Genomic DNA, 19,108 nt, shown 5'->3' on the forward strand with positions numbered 1-19,108 from the left:
CATGAAGATATGAAGGCATAAAAACAAGGAGGCAGAAATTAGCCAATTGTCAACATGAGGGAAAATGTGAACACCTTCAAGTTGTAAAGAAGCCACTGGAGAAGCCAAAAAGTAATTGAAGACTCGAGGAGCAGATGCCAGACTGAAGGGAAGGACCCAGAACTGGTAATTGTGGGAATCAACCACGATTCTCAGCATCAGTTCTGTGGTCACGAACAGACAGGTTTGAAGCAAAAGGTTTGAAATAATTTCCAATCTTCAGCTGCCTTTAGGTGCATGTTTTTCAGTTAAAAAAACAATATGTAACCCAAAAAAGGCAAGATTGAAATCAGATTCCCCCCCACCCGGATTCCCTTCAACTTCCATATTTTGTCCAAAGGTGCCTAAAAGTGGGCGTCGATGCTCAATACACAGTTGCTGAGACGCACAGGATATCAAAAGTGATGTCAGATGGAAGGGCCGAAGAAAAGTCAATTTTACCCAAAGTGCAGGTGGGATCCTTCCCTGTATCAATACAATGAAAAATAGCCTCAAATTCCTTCAACAAAGTCTGTACTTAATAAGCTGCTGAGTTGCCCTTCGAAAGTTGAGGCTGTATAGCACCTCTTAAGTGCCCCACTTCTTATCCATAGAATTTGTAAGCAAGCCTCCTTCAGAGGTCTAAGATGAGGAAGACGTCATGCTCGCAAAAAATACCTTAGGGATTTGTGGAAAGTCATTATTGAAGCCTCCAAGGTATAGTGTTTTCCCAAACAGAGTGCCTGACCAGTCAATCTCCTTCCATTCCTTCAAAGAATTCCCTGTAGGGTACAATGAATTATCATAGACATCTCATAGTAGGTATATACATCACAAGTGACCTTGAATACAGTTTCCCGGAAACACAATAATTCTCAAATGTGCTTCACAAATTTAGTAACTGGAACCCATTGGACATATTTCCTCTTGGAAAGCGAATCCTTCTTCTCATTCTACAAGTCATGCTCTGAAAATAGTATTCGTCCTTTCTGTTTAGAAAGAGGGTATTCAGATCAATCGAAGACAGCAGACACAGCTTCAGAAATGAAGCTTTGAAGCTGAACACGAGAAAGAGAAACACCTTTTTCCTCTTGAGGAGTGAGGGTACATGCAAGTATTACCTCCTAAAGTGAAACAGACTTACAAGGTTATGGTATGTGCACATTTCTCTTTTTTATTTCTTCTTGCTTTGCTCATAAGCAGGGAAATCGCTCTTACTTTCCCTGTCCTGGTTGTAGCAGCAGGATCATAACAATGTTCCATCTTATGTTAGCGGAGAACAGACTTGTAAAACCTGGAGCGGCGCACTATCCCTCTGCCCCAGCTGACGCATATGAGAGGGGATAAGCAGTGCTCCTGAGAACAACACGAAGGCCATGCAAAAACATGACTATAATGGTGACACCCGAGCATCACACTACAATCTACACGAGGGCTTGATAAAAAACATAAGGATCTGGTGCTACGGCTGGACAGTAAACACATTAAATAAATAGATGTCAACATACCTGCAAGCAGACACTCCCCTATAAACCGTGTAATTGGTAGTGGTATGTTGTACTGGTGGTTGTATAGGTAATGGTAGTTGTATTGGTGGTGTGTTTTGGTGCTATTGTTGGAGGTATTGATGGAGAAGATATTGATAGTTGTATTATATTGGCATTATGTTGTGTGTGGTATTGGTCTTTTTGATATTGATGCTGGTATTGGCGGCACTTATATTGGTGGTGGTATTGCATGTATGAGATAAAAAACGGAATGTGACAAAAAGTGTGATGCTTGAGTGTACTTTTAGATGAAAAATGGTGGCTTGTAAATTGAAATGCAAGCACTCAAAGGAGGCAGATTGATACACCAAATAGCCAATAATATGAAGTGTGTGAGAAATACTTCTCCGGGCAGTGCAAAATCGAATATTAGGTATATTTTAAAGAGTTGGCTACAAAAGGTCAAGTAGAGAGCTAAATCTGTCCACCAGATCCTCCATCATCATGTATAAAATGTCTGCTGCCCAAAATAAAGTATTTTCGTCTAATAAATACATCATCCCATTACATTTAGATGAGACTGAAATGTGGTCTCATTAGAGATAGCTCATTATTTCTCTCTGGTCTTTCAATTTGTTAATGGCTATGATGGCAGTGGCTTGCATGGGAATTAAAAGAGGGGAGCATCAGGGGAGGTGTGTGGTTTCTTAAAAGGATACATAGTAGCCCAGCAGCTAAAGCGCCACCATTACTACCACTATTACCTGCACCACTACCACCACTTCCATTACCATCACCACTATTACATCAATTATCATCAAGCGATTATGGTTAGCCCTAATGTGCTAACATGCAAAAACAGACATGAACACTGATGCTGTGTGCATGTATTAACATATTAAAGCCAGACCTATTGGCTTTGCCAATGGTAGTTATTTTTTGAGATAGAACCATTTTCAGCACATGCTACTTCATATATCTATCATATATGAAGTAAATCATATATGTATCAAGGTTACTTATCTAATATTTAAAGTATTTTTCTGTCACATATGTTCTTTAAGCCTTGCTCTTCTCAACCCTGTGGCTAACACTTTACATGAGTCTTGGGTCTGGCCTACGCTAAGTAAATCTCTGAAATAGATAACCCAAGAGCTATATGGGTAAATGCTCAACGAGAAGGCTATATTCTTAAATATCATACACTGCTATAATTTGAAGAAACCAGCGTATATTTAAACTACAAATGTTACATATATAGCTATATATATAAAAAGATATAAAATGATTGTTTGCTGATTTGATTGTCACTCTAAACCTATCACTTAGGTTCCTGTAAGGTTTTGTTTTACCTTATGTTTTCTCTGCGCAGGAAAAGCACAGGCAGAGTATTTGTATACAGCTCCAAGAAAGGAGGTTGGAAAGATCTCCCGCCCATGAGGACCGCTCGATCAATGTTTGGAGCAGTTGTGCACAAAGGGAAGATCTACGTCGCTGGAGGCGTTACGGAAGACGGTCTTATCGCTTCAGCGGAAGTGTATGACATCGCCAGCAACAAGTGAGTGAAATTTCTTTTTTTTATCATTTGAGTACATCTCTTTCAGCAACACTGAATGGAATAGAGCCATTACCCACCTTGAAGAACGGCGGTACGTTTAATCAACAGGCTTACTCATGTTCCTGCTAGGAGTCTGTATTAACTCTAAAGTTGTGGGAACGAGGACCACATGCTAGGTGTTTGCAATTTCCTAAAAGCAAAATTTTGCGATTTGCTATTAGGAAATTGCAAACAGCTATGTACAACAGTGTGTTTAACACTGTTTGCAATTCCTAATTGGATTGCAAGAGACCTGCCTCATCAATATTCATGAGGCAGGTCACATTCTGCAACTCATTTGGCAAGGGCCACAATCACAAATATGGTGGCCTGCTGGAGTAATCAGCACACCATGTCTGTGATTGCTTTTTCAATAAAGCAAACTTTTTTTTGTAATACAGCCTGATTTCCTTAAAGTAAAACGGGATGCATTACAAAAAGAAAAATGAAAACTTTTCTTTTCATTTTTTAAGAGTAGGCAGTGGTCCGTGAGACCACTGCCTGGCCTTAAAAAATGTTTACACCCACTTTCACAAAAGAGGAGGACTCCCTTGAGGACCTCTTTCAGTTTACAAATGGGTTACCACCAACTAGAAGTTGGTGGTACCTGCAACTGTTTTGCGACCGCATTCACGGTCACAAAACATTCTTACACACCAGTGCGAATCGCTTTTAGGAAGGGACACCTTCAGCACACCCCTTCCTAATAGCGAATCGCAAGCCCTATTTTGATAGTCAGTAATAGGTTACCAACTCGCAAAATAGGGTTGGTACATGCCAAAAAGCATTTTACCACCCGTTTGCAACTGGTAAAAGGCTTCGTACATCTGGCTCAAGGATACAGTGAGTACAACTGATCCAGGGAACGTCAGCCCTGACGCTGTTATTAGAAGGGTCACCTGACTGGGGACGCCAGTGTTGTGATGGGCTTGGGGTGGGTGTTAGCACTGCCTCTAGGGACAAGCTGCTGCATGACTTGTCCAGTAGGATACTACATTAATATTTTCACAATGCCTGAAACACTGTCTCTGCAGTTTAAACTAGTGTTAGATCCATGGACTCACATCATGTAATTTTTTGCTCTTTTATATAGCACAAATCTCCTGCTGAATGGTTGGGGCTCATTTGCTAGATTTGTTCTTTGTGTGACACTTGTATTGTTCACAATCCCTATGACATCAGTGATGTAACATTGATGGCAACACCATCACTTTGAAAAATGATCTAGCGCCACTGGAGTAAGTATCAGCACTTATATTTCCACTTAAAGCACTGTTTGTGAGTCACACAAGTGGCAACGCTCTTGAAGTAATCCTGCCCCTTGAGGTCAGAGTGGTCAAACTAGTGCATGATTTTTTTGGGTGAGTCAGAGAGCCAGAGCTAGCACCAAACCAGTGGCTGCCCCACATCTTAAGTATGCCACATAGGCATTTAATGAATACAAAGTTGAGCAAGGCAGTGACCCAACAAAAGCACAAACTGTGTATTAGAGATCAGACTTCTACCTGATCCTCGTGTGTAGCTTGAACAAGGGCACACCCTTCCTGCATAAACATGTCAAACAGATTTAAAAATGCCAATGGAGAAAGTGGATTTATCAATGGTAATTTTATTTTTAGTAATGTACAGAAAGGTGTTTTTTTTCCTCCCCCAACACCCCCACACTGCGCAGAAACGTAGCAGTCCTTTTCCTCATCCTCTGTCATTGATAGGTTTCTCGACTACAGTCAATCTTCTGAAAGAGGCATTTACCCCGGGCGTGCTAGAAGCTTCTGTGGAGCTAGCCACCCAAAAATGTGTGGGGCCCTTATTGGTTTCGGATCCAAGTTTCTGCAGCTAATTAAGCAACCAGTTATGTTGGGGGAAAGGAAAATCGCAGTGTGTGACACCACCTATTGGTGTTGCAGCTTCTCCTGCATCCCAAAGTAGCAGGTCTAGGCTGCATTTTAGTATGAATGTAAATATTCGGTCGTACAATGCGCCTGGGACAGCCCTCCACTTCTTGCTACTATGCATAACCCACCATGCAGACAGAAATGCAAATATCGCATAGCTTTTATTAGGCCTGTCATCAGCCGCCTTTTGAAAGAACAGAAGAGTGAAATCAGTAAGGTGGATCCATGGGGGCAGCTGTCGGAGCATTTGGTTTGCTCCAGATCAGAGGGCATGCTCGCTTATGTAAAAGGGAACCAGGCGTGGACAGATTGGGGGAGGATGGATTGTGAATTTGGCTTAACTTTCTTAATTGAAATACTGCTTTCACACAGAGATTTAGGGCCTGATTTAGCGTTTGACGGACAGTACTCTGTCCATTACTGTGGTGTCTGCCAAATTTAGAGATGACCGTCAGCCCAGCAGTCATCTCACTGAAAAAAAACCTTGAGCTGTACAAAAAATTAGGTGGACCATCGTCATTTTGATGGCCATTCATCAAACTTTTCAAACATTTTGTGGTTTGTCTGAAACAAAAAAAGTTTGTATCAGAAAATCAAAAAACTAATGACGCCCCCAACACACACACACACACACACACCTTGAGAGTTTTCTTCCAAGGTGTGCGAGTTGTTATTTTTTTCTATAAAAACAGAAAATCCTGTCAGTGATGAACAATGAAAAAAAAAGACACCTCATGGTCCACCGTAATATAGGGAGGTGGTGTAATGTCCTTCCTCCAAAACACATCAAATTGTATTGACAAATAATGCCCCTGATAAGTAGCACAGTACTGTGCTCTGGAACAGTAATACCTAAACTCATTTTGAGTTGTGTAGGGTAGTAATTATGCAGGTTTTCTTTTGAATTATCACTCTACATGATTACAAATTTTGCTGGATGCAGAGATCCACCCAACAAAATCACCTTTTCAACCACACACGTTTACTGCCCGCTAGTAGCAGGTGGAATATACAATTTTGGAACAAGCATAGCAAATGGATCACGGTTTCCGGGTTTTGAATATTATTACCCATTTCAGGACTCATATGGCTGGTAAGTAGAATGGTAATGCTGGACAATAATGGTAATACCACGTCCGATTTTGCCACCTCATTTAATCAGCCAACATGTAATGGGGGCTTCTACTGTTTAGGGTGTCAAATTGCAAGTAAGAGTTCTAATGGAGCAGATACTTTTTACTCTTTCCTGCATCTTCCAGTCGTTTTGTATTTAGTAAGGGCATGGAGAACTTTATGAGTGGCTTCAGAAGATCTATGTGCTAAATGCGCTACAATAACCGAGTTATGCTGAATACACTGACGCATGATTGACAGGCGCATTGTGTGACCAGCACAGGTACTTTCGGGAATTCAGTCAGCATCCTTCACTGGAAACATAGTCATGCCCTCAACATCCAGTCATCATTTCCTAACAATTTACTAAATAAGGTCAAAAGTAGGAGGAAATCAGCAGTTAGATTTATCATTTTTGGAAAGTACATTACTTTGGAAACTAAACACATAAGACCTCAAACATTTGATGAAGGAATCTGGTGGAAACTTTAATTCTCGTTACCTGGAATCCCCGCACCTTACTCCGGCCAGCTCTAATGAGCATCTTAAAATTAGCTCCTTTTTTTGTGAATGAGACAAAATGTCAACATGGGTGAATAAATAGAGTGAAATGTCTAAATGTATTACATATGTAAAATAAATAATTATCTTAGTTTTCTTTTAGTTTTTCTTTCCTTTTAAAATTCCGTCTAAATTTGCTCTCATTGTTTCGAAAGGTGGGAGGCCATTCCTGAGTTCCCACAGGAGAGAAGCTCCATAAATCTGGTCAGCATGGGAGGTTCTCTCTATGCCATTGGTGGATTTGCGATGGTTCAGCTTGAATCTCAAGAGTTCGCACCCACTGAAGTTACCGATGTCTGGAAGTAAGTGCATCATATTTTCTTTAAATATACACTCATGTATGGCTTTCTAGTGTACACAATAATGCAAGACTCTTTGTTGTACACACAACACAGATTTAATAATTGTGCATAATTTTCAGATCATCAGTGCCATTTAGAGGGTCGGCAAGAAGAAATCACTGTGAGAGGGCCTGATGCATTTACAGTGGTTGGGTTTATGATTTTTACCTCTACATATTCTCAAATTGTTTGCTAAATGAGTGTAAACTCTTAAGACCTGATTATTAATGCTCATAAAGTATACTCGGTATTTACGCACCTGATAAAATACACTACCACATGGTTTGGAATTTATTGGGAGGCGATCAACAGCACCTTTTCTGAGGTCTGCAGTGGAGAATGACGTGCAGATTGTTGTTGCTTTGTACACCAAAATCCACATGCCTGATGATAACCAGGGATATTTATTGCATATGGTAATTACAGGGTGCGATAAAGTCTGTACATCTGATGTGATCATCCCCTGTACAAGCATAGGTTTGTGCACGGGAGAGTTCTCCAGCCCTCTCGAATTTAGGGCTCTATTGGGATAACTTTCAACATCATATTTAGGACCACAAAATCTCAAACAAATGTAACTTGAACTATGACTTCGATACTTGCCTCAGTCTCTCAGATAGCTTTCTCAATGGAAAGTCAACGTTCTCATTTGTAGACAGAAAACGTAGCCTCCTGAGTTTTTTTAAGTTGTTAAAAATTTGCATCTTGGTAGGGTTGTTGATTGAAATACATTTTAATGAGACTCTTGAGCATTTCTCATGTGAATACCCCCTCACTGCCATCATTCAAAACTTAAAAAAAACAAAAAAATATATGCAGCTGAGAAAATCTCTAAACCTCCTGATAACCACAGAAGAGGGACACGAGACCCCTGTCTTTTCGTTCAGCCAGGTTGTGCCTTACCCTCACATATCCCCCTGAATGCATGCACCAGTGTGACCCCTCTTCCCCCTTCTTGGCTTTGCTTTGGAAAGTATATCCTCCGGATGTCAACCCGTCTCATGTGAGTACCTTATCACACTCTGAAAGCAGTTGTCCATCCCACAAGTGCGTTTCAGTTCTTGAGCGTAATCAAAGGACCCAACAAAAGAGTTCAGTAACAACACTTCTTGTCTGTTCAGTGTATTGTTGCGGGTGTTTTTCTTATCATTCTGCAAAGCTCCTGCTATGCCACGACTGCCATCATTTGTGGTTATGGAGCTTGTATTGCCGGGTTGTCACGGAATTCAGTACTAAGCCAACCTGACACATCAGAGTCCATCTCAGTCACACTCTGACCACTGTTGGCACACAAAGCACCGTGTGATCATTTACACCTTCTACCTCTACATTTTCTCCAGTCCTTTCATCCATAGGGACTCTGCCTCCTAGCATGTGCCAGTGGGGTCTGTCTCTACCTTATTGTTGCCCCACCCTGCGACTGTGCCCATCAAAATCATGATATTGCCTTTGAATCCAATTCCAGTCTGCATTTGATGTGTGACATCTTGTTCCCAAATATCAGGGCCCTTCTATTCCAGTGCCTTCGTAATCACCTTAGACTATGTTCCATCCTTTGAAATGGATGTCTGTACTCTCTCTTTGTGACTTGGTGTTTCGGGATGTAGAAGTAAACACTTATGGTGATGCCACCTGCTACATTTTGTACCTAAGAGGAGAAGTGATATTGTCAGATACTGTTGTGCATGTGTGATCAAGGACACATCCAGCAAAGCGGGTAATGCTGTCCAAAACGTAGTTATAGATATAGGTTTTTGGATAAACATTAGTAAATGTGTTGACATTCTAAAAACACCTATTGTATGGTCTTGGAAAACAGCTGGTAAGTAGTAAACTCATGCCATCAGAGACAATATGAACGTAAGTAATGATTGAGGTGCATGGCTGCTGCAGACAGACTTCAGAATGAAAGGAGCAACTCTAAGAGCAAAGTGCCAAGCTGTAAGAACTATCTGCCCTTAAAGGCCTATTGTCTTTAACACATTTTCCATTTTAAATATATAATCCCTACTGTCTTTGTCTTAACCTTTTTTAATAAACGGAACAGACAGGGTATCTCACATGACTTTTTCCAATTAACCAATCAGGTCTGTAGCCTTCATGATTGGCTTCTCACAATAACCATTTCTGTCCTGCTATTTTGTGCGTAAGCTTTGCCACAAGGCAGCCACTAGTCATACAGACATAAAATTACAAATACATCCAAAATTAAAATTTGTAAAACAATATTCAAACCCTCTTATGTGGGCCTGGCAATGATTTTCATCATGCAAATCATCTACCTTGAGGGATAGTCAGAGGGAGTAACCAACACCAAGTCCCAGCCATGCTGATCGTTGTACTGCAGGGAGAGACCAATATACTCAGGTTAGGTATTTTAGGGAAAAGTTACTCAATTTATGTGTGCAATGCCTGGGCTTGGATGACTGTGTTAAGTGTCCTAGGCCCATACTGCCTCCCAACTGGTGTTTCAATCTTAATGCTCACCCTATGTCTCCGTCTACAAGCGTATGAGAGACTGGAGAAGAGAGAGCTATGAAAAATAGGCATGGAAATACAAGTAACGATGCTCAGGTAGGTCTCACTCTATTACATGAAAGTTTCCACTTAACAGGTCATCTAAGGTGTGCCTTAATTAATGCCAGTTCCCTGTTAAACATGCAACAGAGATTTTTGAGTTGCTTTCTCAAGTGGGGCTAAAAGTCTTATTTCTTACTGAAACATGGTTCTCCAACACCTGCTCTTATGACATTGCTGCACTATGTCCCAATGGATTTACTATTCCCCGTCACCCACACCACCTCAGGAATGGGGACAGAGGTGCAATTATAGCAAATACTTGAAAAGTCCTTTCTCTAATCGAATTTTACTCAGCATAGGTTTTAGAGTTTACTACTGCATCCCCAGCCTCTGTTTTCGTGAACAATACTTTATGTTACAATCAACCCCCTCCGTTAGGCACATTTGTAGACCCCGCCTAGATTTTCTGCTTCCTCTTTTACTATCCCATACCAAATCATAGTGCTTGGAATTTTACCATATGGACAGAATTACTGCTTAGTAAAGTGGCATCTAAATTTAGTAAGAGAATGACTTACTAAGAGCTCTGACAGAGAGTGCCGAGGCCCACCCATTGAAAAGACAATTTGGTGGACCTCATTGATGGTCCAGTTGAGACTGTGCACTTTGGGGAAATCATACCCCAGGTGTGTTCACATTACTACTTGGTAGGGTTCACCATTAATTTAAAGACGAACATCTCTCCTAGATTGGACAGACCTAACATAGTACAGCTGACATGCCCCTAGGGTAGGTTATGCCTTTTTATTTTTAACTTTGTCCATATTCTTGGCAACTTATTTGGCTTCCCTACAACGGATTCTACGGCTGAGGATTATAACAGCCCACTGGGTTGACACAGCCCTAGATGCAGTGCTGAATTTGAAGAATACTAGTGTTAACAGAGATAGGCCTTCGGTACTTTGGTTTATGTTATTCTTAAAGAAGGCTAAATGTGGTTGTGAAAGACTGGAAAGAATTTGGTATCTGGACTACGCCTTGTCTTCCAAAGTGGATCTGAAATGCACGGAAGCTCTATAAACAAATGCACCTACCCCTAAAGCTGAATATTGCACAAAAAGACCAAAGCAGCTGAAAACTACTCGAAGGAAATCTTTACAATAGCCTGGTCTTTGTCTATCCCACAATGTGCACCATCAGCTACTGAACATTCACAAGGGCCAGCAGATACGGTTTCAAATTTCTTTGAGGATACATTTTTTACTATGTGCAACTCACTGAGACCTTACACACAGACTTTGTTATCTGATATGGATGTATCAGCCATTCATGCCCTCCTGTTCACACCCTGCTCAAACCTGGGCCTTCTAACCTCAGTCTGATCGATATTGCTGATATTCTAGCATCAGAAACTGTTGGGGTCACTGGGACAACAGATGGATCACTAGCGTCTTGCTTGGATCATTTTGATCCACTCTCCCTGGAACAATTTATTGGGATTGCCTGTTCTATTTCATTGGAATCAGCATTGGATCCAATTTCACCAACTGGAAAGCACGTACTACTGAACTTGCCGGTCCTTTGCTTGATGTCCGCAATCACTCTTTAGCTAAAGGCACTCATTATTTCCTCATTAAATAAACCTAACACAGATCAAATTGTCCTTTGCAACTCCAGGCCAGTCTCTCTGCTGCCCTATACAGTTACAATCGTGGATAGGTATGTGAACAGGTTGATCTCTGTCTTTCCGGAACAAATGCTGATTCTGAGCCTGTACAGTCTAGATTCAGACTCGGACACAGCGTGGAAACAGCTTTTGCTATCAATCCTGGATGACCTGTGTATGTCAGCAAACATGGCTGATCTGGTGACCTTAGTGCTACTGGATTTGTGGCCGTCTTCCACACAGTGTCACATTTCATCCTTCTGTCCACACAGTCGGAGGCCAGCATTGTTGGATTAGCACACCAGTGACGAGAATCCTATTTAAAGGATAGGTGTCAGGCAGTGCACCTTCCACTTTTTATGTCAGAATTTAAACCCATGCATGAGGGAGTCACACAAAGGTCCACGCAAAGTCCCACGCTGTTTAACATCTAAATCTGTCCATTGGCAAAAATAGTTAGATCTTTTGGGCTTAGCTGCATGAATAATACTCAATTATTTATTACTGTGGATGAACATGGTTTTCACCCATTGAATCCTTCTAACTGTGTACGCCTGCAGTTATTTCCTGGTAGCGCTTCAATACTTTAAAGTTTAATTCTAACACAACTGAGGAGCTTTGGATTAACGAAAATTAATCTATGCGACCCTTCCCTCTAATTTATTTTCTTCATCTTGGTCCAATCCTCCTGATCCTGAGAAATCAGTGAATAACTTAGGTTTCAATGTGGAGTCGGATTTATCCCTCGAAGTTCAAGTCAGCTATCTGACATCCACAAACTTGGTGAAGTTAAGGGTGCTGGGAAATATTCTGACACTCAATTAAGTGGCAGGGCATCAGGCAACTGGTTTGAGTCATCTAGACTTTGACAATTCTCTTTCACTGGATGGATGTATTTTTCTGCCTACTGAAAAAACACACAACACATCCAAAAATTTGCAGTCATTGTAACCAGACTCAGTCCAATGCTAGGATCCTTTGTTGGTGGCCACTAAACTGTAGAACACCCTTCTGGTAAAGCAGCGTTGTCTCTTAATGCCAGGACACCTATATAGGTAGCAGCACACTCTATAATTCCTATCACATAACATATAACATAACCCTTGCCTCTCATGGTAATCTGTGAGATTACATCTAACAAAATCTTGTGTACAGGCCTTACCACAGTATAACAACAATCCACCCTAAAAGGCCTTTTCACCTTAACATAAAATTTCAAAGTAAATAATTTGGGCCTACTGCCTTTGTCGTAACGTTTCATAAGAAACAGTTCAAACCTATAGCTTTTGACAAAACATTTCCCAATTGAATCAATCAGACTTAAATACTTTCACATTGGCACAAAATGAACACAGGCTTCCAGTATTATTCATAAATAAGGTAGCCATGAGAAATACAGTCATGAAATTTCAAATACCTAAAAGAATTGTGTTGGAAATGGTCCTTTTTGCAGGGTTATCCCCAAACATTTTGCCTTCTTCCTCCTATTTTTTCAGGTCTGTTTTTGCTGGTTTATTGTACTGCTGATTGGTTTATCCATGATTGGCATATTTGGTTTACTAGTAGGTCCCTACTAAAGTGCACTAGAGGTGCCCAGGGCCTGTAAATAAAATGCTACTAGTGGGCTTGCAGCACTGGTTGTGCCACCCACATTAGTAGCCCTGTAACCATGGCTTGACCTGCCACTGCAGTGTCTGTGTGTGTAGTTTTAAACTGCCAATTCAACTTGGCAAGTGTACTCACTTGCCAGGCCTAAACCTTCCCTTTTACTACATGTCAGGCACCCCTTAGGTAGACCCTATGTAGCCACAGGGGTAGGGTGCAATGTATGTTTAAAGTAGGACATATACTAGTGTGTTTTATATGTCCTAATAGTGAAATACTGTCAAATTCGGTTTTCACTGTGCAAGGCCTATCTCTCTCATAGGTTAACATGGGGGATGCTTTTAAATATCCTTAAAGCACAGATTCCCCTTGAGAGCAGATAAAAATGTGAAGCTTAGTGTCTCTGAAATCACAATGTAAAAATACATCTTTTATTGAAGTTGGTTTTTAAATTGTCTGTTCGAAAATTACACTTTTAGAAAGTAGGCATTTTCTTGCTTAAACCATTCTGTGACTCTGCCTGTTTGTGGATTCCCTGTCTGGGTCAGTTTGACAGTTGAGCTGTTCATAACTCTTCTCTAGAAGGGGGAGGGGGTGTGGCCTGCATATCCTGATGAGCCATCTGAGCTAGAGGGGACGGAGGAGTAGTTGTTCACACCTGAAAGGACTGTGCCTACCCTCACACAATACAGTCTCCGACCCCCTGGTGTGTGTCTGGGGCCTGGCCTGGACAAGGAAGGATTTTGCAAACACTTGAGACTTTGCTTTGAAGTTTGCCAACTTCAAAATCAGAACAGGGTATAAGAAGAAGACCCAAAACCCCAGACTTTTAGAATCTTTCTGGAATCAAGAGGAACCTCTGCAAGGTGAAGAGCTAGAGGAGGACTATTGTCCCTTTGCTGTGTTGCTTTGCTGGACTGGCCTGCAGTTGCTGCTTCTGCCTGAAAAGAGTGCTGTTCTCCAAGGGCTTCAAGTAGAGCTTGCCTCCTGTTGGAAGTCTCAGGGACACCAAAGACTTCAGTTTTCTCGACCTGCAGCACTGGAAACTGTGGCCCTGATTTATACTTTTTTTGCGCCTCATTTTTTGACACAAAACCAGCACAAATTTACAATTTTTTTTTTACGTTTGCACCACTTTTGCGTCAGTAAATTACGGTAATGCAGCGCAAAAAAAGTATAAATCAGGGCCTGTGTGTTTTGTGCTGTTCAAGAGGAGAAATCAACACGATGCCGCCAACGATGCCGCTGGCCTGCACCGTGATCTGCCAATGCAGCACGGAGTTGCATTGCCCGGCTTCGCACCGCGACCCTGGTCTCACCAACGTGGTCATTGGGCGACTTCACCGAGCCGCTGCTCGCACCGCGACCTGTGGGCCCCACGCTCTGGCATCGCCTGCTCACCCCGCAGCCTGGGCATCCCCGACAACGATGCTGCTGCCGATACTGGTGCCGCTGCCTGCACCGTGGCCTATGGACACTGCTCGTGAGGTACACGAAGCACCGTCCCGTCCCGTACTGCAGCCACAGTCCACCGATGCCAGCACAATTGACTCCTGTGTCGCCACCAGGCATCCTGCCTGCACCGTGGCCTGTGGACACCGCTTGTGAGGGTCCCAAAGCACCATCCCGTCCTGCCCCGCTGTCTTGGGCCTACCGACGACAGCGCTTCAGCAATGACGACGACGCTGCCTGCACAGTGACCTGTGGACACCGCACGTCGCACCGCCCTGCTTCACACCGCAGCCCTGGTCTCACCAACTCTGCTGGATGCCGTTACCGAGCTGCTGCCTGTACTGTGACCTGTGGCGCCGTACGTCACATCGTCCCGCTTCACAACGCAGCCCCGATGCCATCCACGCCGGCGCACCTGACTTCTTCAGCCCCGAGTTCGATCTGCAACACATGTGAACTTCAAGGACCTGACGACTCCCACACCAACTCTGGAACTGACACCGCAAAACCAGCAACACTGCTCTGCAGAGCTCACCGCAAGGATCACGACGCCCTGCAAATCAGAGGTACTGTTTGCGGGTCTTCCCGACACAGTAGCTGGCCCGCGACGCCACGGTCGGCCTGAACTGTTGGTTTTGTTGATCACAACGTCGTGATAGCCCCAGGTGGAGTTATCGACTTCAAGGAACTGTATTTTTTAGTTACACCTTATAAAATTCATATCTTTAGCACTGTATGTTGGATTTTTCTCGTTTTGGTGTTGTTTACACAGATAAATATTGGCTATTTTTCTAAAACTGGTGTGGTGTCCTTTTGTAGTGTTTTCACTGTATTACTGAGTGTTATGTGCAAATGCTTTACACATTGCTTGTGAGATAAGTCTGACTGCTCGTGCCAAGCTACCAAGGTGGTGAGCAGGGGTTATCTGAGCGGGTATCTCCCTTATCCTGACTAGAGTGAGGGTCCCTACTTGGACAGGGTTCAAATCCACTGCCAACAAGAGACCCCATTTCTAACAAATTGCATTTGGGAAAAATATAAACAACTTCTCGTAATATGCCCTAACAAGGAATATCACAGTGCAAACTTTGTGCCTCAGGCTTTTGTCATAGAGAGGGTAACCAACACCAAAACCCTTAGTTACTACCAGTCGCGGCTCATGACAACGAGAAGGGGTGGGGTGGCGCGCGCAGGGGAGGGTGTAAATAAAAATGTAATTAAAAAAAAGAAAACACTTAACTCCTCTGCTGTGCGCCGATCCTCTGTTCCTTGTCGCTGCTGCAGGCATAGGCTTCCAGTCTGCCTGGGAGCACCCTGCTTTGAGCAGCGTCAGGATTGGCTGCAGGGCAGGCTGGGAGCCTGTGTCTGCAGCGGGGACGAGGAACAGAGGATCGGCGTGCGTCAGAGGAGGTAAGTGTCTTCGGGGCACTCCCAGGCAGTCTAGGAGCCTGTGCAGGCTCTATCAAGCCCGGCAACTGTGTCACATGTGTGTTTAGCTGGCCCGAGACAGCTGGCCAAACACACATGCGCTCTGAAGGGGAGTGCTGAGCACTTCCCCTCTCTCCTGCTCACCTCCGTGGCCCCACCCCTTTAAAAGAAAAGGATAATAAACATTGTTTATTATCCTTTTCTTTTAAAGCTTTTGCAGCTGCTGCTGCTGGCGCGGGGGCGACGCACCTCCGTCCTGATGAGGAGCTGCCCCTGGCTACTACTGTAATTGAGATTCCATGTTACAAAATAGCTGTGTACAGGCATTAACACAGTGTAATATTAATAACCCACCAGTAAATGTTTACAAGCTTTAAAATATGTTCCAACTAATAAATTAGTCAGACCCACTACCTTCGCTATAGCCTTTCATAGTAAATGGATCAGATTGCTACTTCTAACTCAACATTTTTTGGGAAGACTGACACAAGAGGTTAAACCAGAGAGTCACCTTCACACATACATTTTGGGCATGTCTCCGGGCAGAGCACTGCTCGGAGAGGGTATGGGAATGTTTGGGGAGTGTCACTGGCACACAAGTAGATGGAGTGGCTAGGTTACTGCTATTCAGTGTACCCACCGAAATACTCCAAATTACATTGTAGTCTTGAGTTTATAGTGGCAAGAAGAAAGGCTGGATAGCTGGACATGGACTGGTGCGTGCTGGCCAAAAATCAAATCAAATATAAGGGGAGAGGACCTCGGAAAAAATGGGGAATAATATTACAACCATGGCAGCAATCCAGTGGGCTGTTTTGGTTCAAGGTGTAAAAGGGCAATTCCTGATGCTGTTGAGATCTTTGCTAATGTTGGTATATTATTGAATAGAAGCACTACAGACAAAGTATGTGCAGAAATCAATCTATTTTTAAAGGCCTACTGGCTTTTACACAAGCTTTTTACAAACAAATAAGTTGTGCCTGGTACCTTTGTTGTACCCTTTAAATAATAAACAGATCAGACCCATGGCTCAGATATACATTTTCAAATGAACCAATCAGGCCTGTAGTCTTGTCATTGGCTTGTGAAATAACCAATTTAGCGGATAAGCTTTCTCACAAGGCACAAGTCTTAAAATTATAACATTAGAGCTGCCAAAATAATATACAAGTCCTACTATAGCCTAACAATGAAATTACATTACAATTCTGCTATCCTCAGTGTTTGTCGAAGGGGGTAACCAACATCAAAACAGACTTTAGCATAGCACATTAACAATCCACCCTTAAAGGACTATTGGCTAAAACGTGTTTTTCAGTGTAAAACGTCTGCCCCTTGCTCAATGAATTAATCGGACCTATAGCCTTTATCACTTGACACCATAACTAACTCAGGCCTACTGGACTGAACAAAAGCTTTCCCACAAGGCAACCACTGACATACAGACAAACAATTACATAGAAAAGTACCAGGATTCTCAAAGTGTAAATAAAATCAAACTATTGAAAAATACAGTAATCTGTGAGATTCAATACTAACAAAATATCTGTGTACAAGTTTTTCCACAGTGTAATCAAAAAGCACCATTAAAGAGCTATTGGATTTTACGGATGCTTTTCTTAATAAGCAAGTCAGGTGTACTGCCTTTGTTATAAGCTATGGCATCTTTGGCTTGTCACGAACCTGTTTCAGACCTGCTGTATTGAGCATTATCTTTCCAGCAAGACAAATTGTAATACATGCACATTTTTTCAGTCGAAGCACAAAAATTCTGCTTCATCAAATGCTGTAGTTAGTGAAATCAACATGTGGGAGAAGTCGAAACCCATCTTCAGTAGTGCTTCTCGAAGTTCTTTTTCTGTTGATCACATCAGGTCACTTAAATCAAGCAGGACCTAAACAAAGTCGTGGCTCGCCAGGGCTACAGGGGGTGAGGCGGCACGCAAGAGAGGGTAGGGGTGGGTTGGAGCAATTTTAATAAAGTTTAAAAAAAAAAACATATTAAAAAAAACCTTACCTCCACTCCGCTTCTCGACGCTCCTTCATCTTGCAGGCACAGGCTCCCAGCATGCCCTGCAGCCAATCTTGACGCTGCTCAGAGCATTGTTAAGATTGGCTGGGATAACCCAGCCAGGGCGCTCCCAGGCAGACTGGGAGCCTGTGTCTGCTCCCTCCAGCCCGACAACAAAGTGGCCTGAGAGAGCCTACTGCGCATGTGTGTTTGGCCGGCCCGCGGCAGCCGGCCAAACACAAACGTGCACTGAGGGGAGTGCACAGTGCATTCCCCTCAGTGCTCGTCACCCCCAATGCCCCACCTCTTTTACTACAAAATGATAATAAACATAGTTTATTATCATTTTGTAGTAAAAGGTTTGCAGCTGCTGCTGCTGGCGGGGATGGGGGCGATGCTCCTCCACCATAGCGGAGGAGCCCCCACTGCCGAAACAGCCAATTGTTCAAAGCGAACAGAAAACCGTGGAGAACAAAAATGGGGAACTTAAAAAAATCAAAAAATGTGACACTAATATGAATACTCTTATTGCTGGAAGGTGGTCGGCAGGTCATAAACAGAATGCACCAAGAATAAACACATTTAACATTTAATGTGTTCCTCTTCTCCACAGGTATGAAGAGGACAAAAAAGAATGGAGCGGGATGCTGAAAGAGATCCGCTACGCCTCCGGGGCATCGTGCCTTTCAACACGCCTCAACCTGTTCAAACTAACAAAATTGTAAATTCATAATCTGTGACTGTTGCTTCCAGCCCAACCACCTGATGGTGATATTTATTTTTATGGCCGAGATTAGAGGTTACTCCTGTAAAAGACTCAAGTACAGACACTCCTCGCATTATGATCAGGGGTGTGGTGCCAACAAAACCTTGTCCATGTGTGTAGTGTGTGCCAGGCTTTCCGATGAAAAAACACCACCAAATGTCTTTGAAAACGTAATAGTAAATGTTCGTAAAAGTTAAAAAATGTGTCATAGAGTCAAGAGTTGTGAACAAAATAAAGCTGAATTGTATAGAATAAATAAAAAGTCCAAATTGAAGGAAATAAGCTAAGTACAGTGACATGTAGTAAGCTCAGTCTTGATATGGTCTTAACCTGTTTATCCTACAACCTCAAAGAAAACAATCAGCTTGGGTAAGGATTTAGCAAGTTTACTTCATACCAAACAATATATTGTAGTTGCATGTTATAAGATCCCCTTTTCAAAGAAAGGCTATAGCGTCTGCCCCGCCAATGTGCCAGAGTAGATAACATAGTGGTACTGCATCACAGCTTTATATTCTTCAGGGATCACATACTGCCTTTTCCTTGCTAGGGCACCCAGTGACATCTTAGCCACACCCCCAAATAATCTCAGGGGTACATGGTTTTAGGCTACAAGTTCAGGACCGCCAGCAGGTCAGCTCTAGTCCA

General features: G+C 42.7%; 1 protein-coding gene across 1 annotated transcript in view; it reads left to right on the forward strand.

Moving 5' to 3' along the window:
- The window catches only part of KLHL41 (kelch like family member 41), a 47,793-nt gene extending 29,037 nt beyond the window's left edge, over nucleotides 1-18,756 (forward strand). The window contains exons 4-6 of the mRNA XM_069225289.1: nucleotides 2,878-3,063; nucleotides 6,827-6,973; nucleotides 18,308-18,756. Coding sequence (XP_069081390.1) covers nucleotides 2,878-3,063; nucleotides 6,827-6,973; nucleotides 18,308-18,419 — 445 coding nt within the window. The 3' untranslated portion in view covers nucleotides 18,420-18,756. The remainder of the gene's footprint in view (nucleotides 1-2,877; nucleotides 3,064-6,826; nucleotides 6,974-18,307) is intronic.
- The last annotated feature ends 352 nt before the right edge of the window (nucleotides 18,757-19,108 follow it).

This window comes from Pleurodeles waltl, chromosome 3_1 (genome assembly GCF_031143425.1).
Source record: "Pleurodeles waltl isolate 20211129_DDA chromosome 3_1, aPleWal1.hap1.20221129, whole genome shotgun sequence".
Lineage (NCBI taxonomy): Eukaryota > Metazoa > Chordata > Amphibia > Caudata > Salamandridae > Pleurodeles > Pleurodeles waltl.